Source organism: Amblyomma americanum, chromosome 6 (assembly GCF_052857255.1).
Source record: "Amblyomma americanum isolate KBUSLIRL-KWMA chromosome 6, ASM5285725v1, whole genome shotgun sequence".
Taxonomy (NCBI): domain Eukaryota; kingdom Metazoa; phylum Arthropoda; class Arachnida; order Ixodida; family Ixodidae; genus Amblyomma; species Amblyomma americanum.
In genome coordinates this window covers 168,335,826-168,346,765 of record NC_135502.1, presented here as the reverse complement: position 1 = coordinate 168,346,765, position 10,940 = coordinate 168,335,826, and the positions used below count along the sequence as shown (strand labels likewise).

Genomic DNA, 10,940 nt, shown 5'->3' with positions numbered 1-10,940 from the left:
GCAGCTCGCGGGCTGTGTGCGTGCCGCCATCAGATTTGAGGGAGCGTAAGGCGTAGGTGAGAGGCTTGTGATCAGTCATTATAAAGAATTCCGTCCCTTCTAAGTAATGACGAAAGTGCCGGATTGCTGCGTAGACGGCCAACAGCTCGCGTGTCGAAAGTGCTGTAACGCTGCTCGGTGGGTGTCAATTTCCGAGAAAAGAAAGCGATCGGTTGCCACACTCCTTTGTTAAGTTGTTGAAGGACAGCCCCCACAGCTGCGTCCGAGGCGTCGATCTTGACGCACTGTGGGACTCACGGTTGCGGGTAGGAGAGAAATGTGGCGTCGGCGAGGTGTCTCTTGATCTCTTGAAAAGCCGCTTCGGCGTCGTCCGTCCAGAGCAGCTCCCTAGCAGCACCCTCGTGTGTCGACAGCAGAAGGTGGAGAGGGTGCAGAACGGCCGCGCACCGAGGTACGAAACGTCGGTAGTAATTTACAAGGCCAAGGAACTCGCGCAGCTGGCGCTTAGTGGTGGGTCGTGGAAACTTCTCGACAGCTTTAACCTTGTCTGGATGAGGTTGAATGCCAGAGCTTGAAACAACATGGCCAAGAAAAGTCAGCTTCTCGGCACCCAGCTCGCACTTGTCCGTGTTAACCAGGATGCCATGCTCCGCCAGGCGCTGAAACAATGATCGCAGATGCGCCTCATGCTCGTCCGGTGAAGTGCTTGCGATGAGTAGGTCGTCGAGGTATGCATGGCAGAAGTCGAGGCCATGCAAAACGCCGTTGATAAAACGCTGAAATGTCTGTCCGGAGTTTCGCAGGCCGAACGGCATGCGCAGAAACTCGAACAGGCCGAAGGGCGTGGTTATCGCCGTCTTCGATACGTCCTCTGGAGCCACGGGGATCTGATGGTACGCCCGCACGAGGTCGATCTTGGTGGAAATCGTCACACCATGTAGGCTGGACGTCACATCATGAATGTGAGGTACCGGATAGCGGTCTGGCACGGTTGCTCGATTGAGGGTTCGATAGTCGCCGCAGGGTCGCCAGTCTCCTGGTGTTGACTTCGGCACCATGTGCAGTGGAGACGCCCATGGGCTAGCGGACGGGCGGATTATGCGGAGCTCGAGCATGTGGTCGAATTCCTGTCGAGCTGCTTGCAGCTTTTGCGGGGACAAGCGGCGTGGGCGTGCGTAAACTGGTGGGCCTGTGGTGACAATGTGGTGGCATACATTGTGTTTGACGGCCGCGCTGGCCTGTGGTGGCCGCGTCAGTTCGGGGAATTCGCCGAGGATGCCGGTGAATCGTGTAGCGCCCGGCGGTGCTACGAGCGTGGGGCTGAGGGGAGGATGCCTGGATGGCTTCCCGCGCACTTCTGCGTGTGACAGGGGGTCCTGTAAACGCCGGTTGCGGACATCGACAAGCAGTCCGAAGTTGCGCAAAAAGTACGCTCCCAGGATGGCAAATTTTACGTCCGCCACGACGAAAATCCACCGAAATGTCCTCTTGAGGCCCAGGTCCCGCGAGAGAAAGCGTTGCCCGTACGTCGGTATCGTCTTATTGTTGACAGCTTGCAACGGTGCTGCGCACGGTCGTTTGCGATCGGCTGGCGACGCTGGCACGACACTAACTTCCGCCCCTGTGTCGACTAGGAAACGAGCACCTCTTTCGCGATCGCTCAGGAAGAATACCGATGGGTGACTGTCCGGCAGGGCGGGGGCACTGGTCACCCTCACTGCTGGCCCGGGGCGTTTCCCGAATTTTCACAGGGCGGCACACAGTTCCGTGCAGCGTTGCCGAATTTGCGGTGGTACCAGCACACCCTGCGTTGTTGTGGTTGTGATGCGGTACGCTGTCGTGGTCTCTGGTTGCCGCTCGAGTGCAGCGCTGCGACGGCGTCTGCGAGGCGAGAAATTTTCTCTCGCATCTCTTGCAGGGAATCGGCGGATGGTGCGTCTGCGTGCACCGACGTGACTGTGGGCACGGCGACAGCCATGAGTTTGTCGGCGAGCTCGGCCAGCTTGGCAAGGTCTCTCTCGCCCGACGCCGTGAGGCCTATCCGCACGCTTGTGGGAAGCCTTTGCAGGAACAGTTCCCGCACCAAACGGCCGTCGCTTGCTGTCGTGCCGCCGGCCAGTTGTTGCATGTGGCGTAGCAAATGGCTGGGCCGGCGGTCGCCAAGTTCGGCCTCCCGCAGTAGCTGCTGGAGACGCTCAGGCTCTGTAGGTGTGACACGTCGAATCAGTGTCTCTTTTAGCGTCTGGTAGGCGTTCTCTTCGGGTGGTGTTAGCAGTAGGTCCCACACCTCGCTGGCTGTCGCAGGCGGAAGGCTGCCCACCACGTGGTGGTATTTAGTGCTGTCAGCAGTGATGCGGCGTGCAGCCAACTGCGACTCAACTTGCACGAACCAAAGTTCCGGCTCGCCAGTCCAAAACGGAGGTAGCTTCATGTCAAGTACGGCTACCGTGGGACTGCCGGCGTCGCTTGGCTGGTTCATGGCTATCACGTCCGGGTCACCAATTATTGGCACGCGCGAGGAAAACAGAGACGAGGCGTGGGGCTTGGAGTCTCGGTGCCAACTAGTTTTATTCTTTCTTTATGCGCCGGCCCTCTCTCGGCGGCCGGCTGGCTACGGTCGACTACGGTCGGCCACGTTCCGCGCTGGCAGCACCGCGGTATGGTGGCTAGAAGGAGAGGTGTCAGCATCGTTGCGGTCGCGCCGTGTTCGGAGGCGCGCTGGTATTTCATGCCGCCGCGGGGCGGCGCGCACGTCGCTACTGAGATCCGTCGAGAGCACCCGCCAGCCGCCGTCGCCGCACGTTTCGTCGCCTACAGGCAGGTACAGGCACGTGTTCCCGCAGCGTCTGCGGTGTGCTGGTTTTAAATTGTTTGGGATTGCTACGCACCGACGTGGCCATGATACAGTGATGTCCAAACAATTAAGACACTGTTTCGTACCTGGATGCAAAGCGGGGTATGTTTCGGCCCGCAAACAAGGGAAGAAGGCGTCTCTCTTCGCTGTTACCGTCGACGATGAACGACGCAGGGCCTGGGAGCGCGCAATTCCTCGTGCTGACAAGCCATTGGAGAAGAACTGCGTTGTGTGCGAGGCTCATTTCGACGAGAGATTCATCGTCCGTAGCTTCAAGCATGTCGTCAACGGCGAGTCTGTGGAAGGCCCTCGTGATCGCCCTACACTGACAGACGATGAGATTCCCACGATATTTCCAAATGTGCCTACTTACCTCACAAAAAAGCTGCCTCCAAAAAGAAAGACGGTGTCGTCCAATGGAGGTGCAACTTCAAAGCGAAGAAAGGTTTACTCCATTCACGACGAACCGCTGAGTGCTGAAACCGACGTTCCGTCAAGTTCGAACTTTAGCGGCGGCTACAATATCTTGGAGGGTATGACGCATGACGACCTTCCAAGTACTGGGCGAAACACGTAATCCCAAACGATACGGACGTTGTGGCGTTCTCAGTGTGTGCTTCAAGTGGTGGAACTCTGTGCTTTGAAAAGTTACTTTTGTGTTCAAGTAATGCTTCAACCTTTCATTGCACGGCATATGTACAGGGTGTTCTTGTAAAAACAGTGGATGTCGACAGCATTAGTGATGCTAAGGACCTCCTGTTCGAAATGGATGCCATGATTCCTTGCGAGGGGTTTGAAATGGAAACAGGAATGCAAAGTGGGCAAATAAAAACAAAGCACAGACTCCATGGAGGGAAACTGCACAGCCTCACGTGTTGTGGGACAGTGCAAAATAGAAGCCGATGCTTGCAGTGCAAATACCTTCGTAAGCTGTTGATAAATCAGGCATACTATAAGCGTACAAGAGCGAGAAAGGCAAGAGGTAACCTCGCACAGAAGCTAACGCGAAAAAATGCGCAGCTGCGACAGCAAAAGCGCAGCATTGCAAAGTTGAGTGAGACCATTGAAAAGGTGAAGCAGGACAACGAAGCTATAAGCAGCTCTAGTTTTGAAGAGAAGTTGCAAAGCCTGCCAAAAAGCAGCAAGTGCAGGTACGTGAATGCTTTGAAGCATCTAAAAGGAGAAAAACCAATGGAATGGTATTTCAGCAAGATTGGATCCTTGAATGCATTGTGATGAATATGAAAAGCCCGCGTCTTTACGAGCACATTCGTAAGCTCAAGATCATGGTTGTGCCAAGCCCTTCGTGCCTGCGTACTTATGTCCGTAAATATAGAAGTGGTTTTGGCTTTAATGAAGAAGTGCTCACGGCTGTTGCAGAGAAAGTACGCACTATTGATCCGTATCACCGACATGGCGGCATACTCGTGGATGAAATGAAACTGTCTGAAAACTTGACTGTAGAGAGCAAAGGGCAAGTCCAAGGGTTCGTTGACCTCGGCAAGTACACCTCACCAGGGCAAGAAGGTGCTCAATGTGACCATGGCCTTGTAATTTTCTTTCAGCCATTCACAGGCACATGGAAACAAATTCTCGGTGCGTTTGGTGCACGAAGCAATGTAAAGGCAGATGTTCGGGCCAAAATCGTTGTTGACGCTGTGATCTGTGCCGAGAAATCGGGGCTCTTCGTGGATTTTGTGACATGCGACGGGGCTGTGTGGAACCGCAGCATGTGGAAAATTTTCGGCGTAAGTGGGAAACTCGTAAAGACAGTGTGCAAAGTAAAGCACCCAGTGGACCCAAGCCGGTATTTGCAATTTTTGTCAGATTTCCCCCACCTGGTGAAATGTGTGTGTAACGCTGTAACCTCCAAAGGGCTGTTAACACCAGATGGTCGAGTTGGCAACGAATATGTAAAGGAGGCCTGCAAATGCGACACTTCAAGTTCAGTGACACTCAGGGCAATGCCACACATCACCATGGCTGTTTGTCAGCCTAATGGCTTCGAAAAAATGCGGGTCAACTTGGCGTTCACCTTCTTCAGTGATGAAGTTTTAAGGGGCCTGTATGTCTACAACAGCCAAGTGGAACACTGCTATGGCACTGGCTGTACCAAGGCTACTTCTGCATTTGTGTCTATGATGAGAGACCTCATCGATGCCATGACATCGAGATACTCAAAGCGAGGTTTAAGGCCAGACAGTAAAGAAATAGCAAGCATCAAACGCTTTCTGGAGTATTTAGCGACCTGGGAAAAAACTTTGCCTAAGCAGGGTGGGTTCTTGAGCGAATCTACAGCCGAAGGACTCCGTGTTACTCTTACCAGCCCACTTTCCATCCTGCTCTATGTCACAAAAACCCTGGGGTTTAAGTACTTGATGACTTCTCGTTTGAGCCAAGACGCGCTTGAAAACCTCTTCGGGATACTGAGGCAAATGTCTGGCTCTAACGATCACCCTACACCGACACAATTTTTGATATCTCTGAATTGCCTCAATTTTTACAGCTTAACGCAGTCACCCTCCAGTGGCAACATTCCTTCAGCAGTCCTGAGCAGCCTTCTAAGTCCGGGCGCTCACACTAATCCCATGAAACTACAGAATAAGCTGGATGAGCTCCTAGATGTGGGACGTCTCAACGAAGTTCATGAAAGGATTGTGGCATGTGAAGCACTCCCTGAGCACGCTGAAATCGTTGGACGCAAAAGTGACTCCCGGATCACTTATTACGTCAGTGGCTATGTGGCCCGGAAAGTTTTGAAAAAGACGAAGTGCAGCGAATGTAGCAGGCTGTTGCTTCACACGGAGAACTCGAGCTTGCTTCCGGCAGAGTCGTGTCTCGCACGTTACATTAATAGGGGTGGCCTCCTGTACCCGTCTGAGTCCCTAGCAGACCTGGTCAAAGCTATGGAGGATCCTTTTACTTACTGCTTCAGTTTCAACAAGTTGAAAACTGATAGCATCATGGACCTCATCTCTTGCCTGTCTCTGAAGAGGTTAAATATGGTCGGCTGTGAGCAGCACAAAGTGGAAGTGACGAATCAAATCATTCGCTTGTTCACATTGACAAGGATGCATTTTCTTGTTGCTGGAGAAAATGCGTGCAACCAAAAAAATAGAGAAAAGATGAAGTTCTTGAAGTTGAGACGTACTACATAACTTTCATAATGTTAACAGCCAACAAGGTTTTCTTTTTTCATGGTATTGTACATTACCCACATTGTGTCGTCTGTTGTGATTTTTTAGTAATGTCTTATTCGCATTGTTACAAAGGTCCCATTAGTAAATTTGATGTCACAATTTGGCTGTGTTTGACACAGGTAGAAATCAATTTTTGTAAGCTGGTTTATGACTGCATCTGTGTTTGCCAATCAAATCTCAGTGCCATGTGTGTATGCCTATTTTAGCATTGCATATTGACTTCTTTTTACTTGCCTTGTTTACTTTTCAGCTCAGCTTTTGTATAACTTGCAGTTCTCACCTACATTGATGCGTATTTTCTGTTCATTTTTTTATGGTGTTTTGACGTTTAATTGTGTGTGTCAAAATAAATGTCTTGCTAGACCTTGCTTTTCGATGAAGTCATCAAAATAAAGCGTTCAAGTATGGTTTCTAATGCTTCTACTTGAATTGAGACGTCAGGGATAACACTGCAGCATCAAATCGAAACTGCACAGACGTTGTTTTGGTGACAAACTCATGGTGGCAAGTCATTCGATTCGCCATCTTCCAGCGCTTCGGGTTGCCAGCGGCGCACGCAGCGAATATACCGGGAAGCAAGTTCGAACATGGTTTTCAGTGCCTATACACGCTTTGCTTCGAGCCGTCAGAAAAGTGTGCCAACTAGCCTTTGTTGTAATCCGCGCGGTATCCTGAAATAGCTGCGACAAAAAGCGGCTGCAACGGGCGCGCGCGCGCGCGCGCGGGGAGCGTCTCGGAGCCGACAGCAGCGCCGCCGCGTCTGGATGAATTCTCGCTCCTTCTCCGGCGCGCCGATGCTGACACCTCTCCCTTCTAGCCACCATAACCGCGGCTTATCCGCGGCATATTTGTGTTCACCACAAACTCTTTCAGCTACCGACCAGGCCAGCAACGTCAACAGCCCGCTCCGCCAACTCACCGGCCTCGGCTATCGGGACTTCAATAAATGTGGACTTGCTACTACAGACTGCTCGCTTTGCGGAGGGTGCGTAAACAGACGTCACGCGAAGATGCGTATATACGCTTCGCAGCTGTAACGTTTCATCTCACAGGCGTTTTTGATGAGATCACGGAAATAAGAAACTAGATAAAGCTGCAAATAGGCCTAGCTGTTTTTTTTATATTTAATTTCGACATTGCCCTACTTATAGAAACGAACAAGACCGGAAGCAAACGGGAAACACAAATGCGCTATATCTCTATGTGTGGTTTTTGCGTCCATTGGTGTTCGTAGGTATGAGTCCAGCACTAATATGGCTTTACAAGAACCACTAGAGCCGCTATCTCGAAACAGCAAACGCTTCGATTCCGGTTATTTTGATCGTAACCAGCGGTGCATTATCTAGTGGGCGTCATGAAGACTGAAAGTTCATGCCAAATCGCTTGCCGTTTCTCTGCGAAAGTCCTGGGGCCGTCTTTCAGGCGGGGAAGGCCTTGTCGGAAGACAGGCCACCACTATTGATTCCTGTGGTGGTTCGGGCAGGCGAGGACATATTTTCTCCGTGTCCACCTGCGTCGCTTTTCCACAGTTTGTCTGTGGCTCTGCTTCAAAGCAGGAGAATGGTGTGACGACGAAAACACCTAGTCCCGTACTGTCCTCGTCGTGGCTGCTGCCCTGTGACACCACTCTACTGCCGGAGGGGGTAGACTCTTCGTGCCTACCTCCTTGTGTCTTCGGTCTCCTGCCAGAGGAGGCCGGCTCATTGTGTTTACCACCAGGTGAAAGTCGGCAGCTGCTGCGGGAGGCTTCCCCTTTGCAGGAATCGGACTCTGGCACTGCGTCGCATACAGGCCATGACCTCCGCAACGGAGGCAGACTAGAACTCGATCGGTATGGCCACCATCTGTCCGGTCTTTCCTAAGCCGAAAACAAGAGCTAAGCAATTGTTCTGAGTGGTGTGACAAGAAGAGCCCCTTCTCCTTGGAGACAGCTGGAAGCGCTCCTGGGCAATTTGGCTCTCAGAGCCGGGGCATCCCTCGACTGGGAGACAGTGTAGGGCTGGTACGCCGAGCCGTGCGTGGCTTGCATTGGAGACTCTCCAGGAATGACGCCTTGATACGGGACGCTTTTATCGCCATGTCGTCGGCCTCCTGGAATCAGCGGCGGAGCCAGAGATAGTGCTGAAGCCTTGGATGGCACAGGTGTATGGCATGGCCCACTGTTTCGACCATAAGTAATCCGGTATCCGCCTATTCGAGCATGTTTTGAAGGCTGCGTGAAAACTCTGGCTTGCCCTCGTTTTCTCATTGAACTCTCGCGCAAACCTCGCCTGTTATGCAGATGATGTAGTCAGGTGAAGAAAAAAAACTCACTCCGAAAGCGCTCTGTGAAATCTTGTTAGTTCTGAACTGCCTCTGTGTAGGCCTCGAAGTTCTGGCGGAATCTACTAATCCGACAAATAGTGTCATCATAATCATCATCAGCCTGACTACACCGACTGCAGGACAAAGGCCTCTCCCATATCTCTCCAAATAACCCTGTTCTGTGTCAGCTGCGGCCAGCTATTCCAGCCAACTTCTTGATCTCACCTGCCGATCTAACTTTCTGCCACCTCCCGCTCCGCTTGCCTTCTCTTGGAACCCAGCCCATCGCTCTTAAAGAACATCGGTTATCTTGCCTTCAGATTACTTTTCCTGCCCAAGCCCATTTCTTCCTTTTGATTTCGACTAGGATATCATGAACCCATGAGTTTAGTTTCCGGATTGTTGCGCGGCAGCCATCGCGCACGCACCGTCAGGCCTCAAGCTTGGCCTCCTTGGTTATTTGTACGTTCGCTTTTTTTCGGTGTTCCTCCAGCAACCGCGATACCGACACCATCGAATTGCGTTTGTTTTGACAGAAGCGCGGCAGATGGCGGCAGCGTAGGTTAACCGGCCGCGAGGAGGCCCTGCTTTGCAAGGCGGCGTTAAGGCCGCAAGAAGCGGCCGACGCGGGGAAGCAGTTTTGACGGCCGTGCATGTAAATTTATTGGTTTCGACAGCACAGCGCGTGATCCACCGGATGTCCCAGAAGCGAGCAGGAAATGTGGGAGCGCGACCAGGGCAGTGTGCGCGGTTAGGACTGCGTGTTCGCCTTCCCTATGCTTCCGCTTGTGTTTTTGTGCGTTTGTGTCTCTGTTCTGTAACAAACAGAAATGCGTAACATCTTCATAGAATCTTCGCGGTGCTCACGAGACAATAACACCGTGACGGCCGGCGTGCTATTGGGTCCTTCAGTTCGAACGAAATTCTCCTGTTGCTTTGACAAGCGCATTTGCTATTGGTTACAAAAAGAGCCGCCAGAATGCTCAACAATGTCCCTAAGAGACCTGAATCCAACAAGACGCCAAGGTCCATTGCGTGCGAGTCGGTTGTTTGATCTGCAGCAAAAAGTGTCCATGTTCCTGAGCGGCCGGATCAATCCAGATTGGACGGCAAAGGGGACTCTCATATTTAAAAGTGACAAGAAAACCAGCTACTGCGGCCAAGTTTGTGTCCCCGTCGGGATATTTTGTCGATGTTTTGAGCGAGTGCGTTGCGCAAAATAAGGAGCTCAAAAATCAAGGTGTGTCTGACATTCTTCATTATTTGCTTGGGGCCCTGCGTTCACTTTTTCCAGCGATGCCACCTGGTAACCTGAAGAAGTTCATAAAGCTGGTGCTTGGTTCTGAATCCATGATTACCACCTTCGCAGGGAACTTCCTTTCGATCTAATATAGATGGCGTTCAACCCCATGGATCTAATGTCCATCGAAAAGGGCCGTTTATATTGGAATAGAATTGCACTGGGATTTTAAGTCGGTTAGCTGAACTAAAACTATTCTTGAAAGAGACCTGTGTTCCAGTATTGGCCCTGTCGGAAGCTGGCCTGCCAAGCGGGTGATGTTTGACTGGATATGTCTCTCATAAAAACTCCAGCATAAATTCATTTTTAGCATGGAGTGCCGCGCTTTACATAAGAAGAGAAATTCCACGTGTTTCTTTAAGCGTTACCGATGTTTGCACGGATGACATTGAGGTAGCGGCTGTGATAATATAGCTAGGCTTTGCAGTCCTTTCTATTGCATTCGTGTACGTGTCACCGCGGAAGAAGATAGCATTGGATTTGTTTCTACGGCAGCTCTGCGACCGCTGCCCAGCTCCTCGAATCATCTGCGGTGATTTACAACGGCCATCATGCCGTCTGGGGTGACAAGAACACGGATTCCCATGGACGCAAGCTCGTAGACGTTATTGACAGTTTGGACCTTTGTGTTGCCAATGACCGAAGCTCCACTTTTTTCCGGCCTCCAGCCTCAGCAACAGCTATATACCTGACTTTGCATTCACCTGACGTCCGCGTGAGGTGGTCAACAGTGCCTGACCGCATGGGAAGTGATCATTATATGATTTTTGTTTTTCGGCCAACTTTCGCATTCGCGGTCCTAAGATCAGCAGTGTGGTCAACTGGGACAAGTACAGAGAGCATCTAGAACGTGTTTATGGTGATGTTGTTGACAAAATGATTTCTAGTAAGATGGCAGCAGCTACGGCAGTCAAGTTCCCTGGTCATTTTCCGGCTCCGGATTTCAAACTCAGAAACTCTTGCGCAGCGAGAAGGGTGGAGCGTCAACTCATGTGGAAAAAAGGACGACAGGAACTTGAAAACCTCCTTCAATAGACGGTATTCTGCCATTTGACTGCACACGAACAAGCTCCACAGGTCGCAATTGGCCTCTTTCTGTGCTTGTTTTGGCTGAGTTCTCACCGGTGACGAGAATGTGGCGAGTTATCGGCAGTCTTGCTGGAGAATCTCGCCCTTGGAAGCCTTTTAAAGCTCTTGCAATACGCAAGGAAAAACGTATTGCGTGCTTGGCAGAGGATGCAGACGCACTTGTACGTACTATTTCTGGAATGGAGATATATAC

General features: G+C 51.5%; 1 protein-coding gene across 1 annotated transcript; it reads right to left on the bottom strand.

Annotated features, from left to right (window-relative positions):
- Positions 1-293: 293 nt before the first annotated feature.
- LOC144095600 (uncharacterized) lies at positions 294-2,479 on the bottom strand. Its single transcript, XM_077629275.1, has 2 exons — positions 1,834-2,479; positions 294-1,720 (listed from the first exon to the last, which is right to left on the bottom strand). The coding sequence occupies exons 1-2, from the start codon at positions 2,477-2,479 to the stop codon at positions 294-296; spliced, it is 2,073 nt and encodes a 690-aa protein (XP_077485401.1).
- Positions 2,480-10,940: the final 8,461 nt, after the last annotated feature.

Excerpts from the sequence above, each read along its gene's own strand:
- LOC144095600 (XM_077629275.1), bottom strand. The coding sequence starts at position 2,479 with ATGAACCAGCCAAGCGACGCCGGCAGTCCCACGGTAGCCGTACTTGAC. Across the intron at positions 1,721-1,833 it reads CAACCAGAGACCACGACAGC|CAGTGAGGGTGACCAGTGCC; the intron begins GTACCGCATCAC and ends GCCCCGGGCCAG.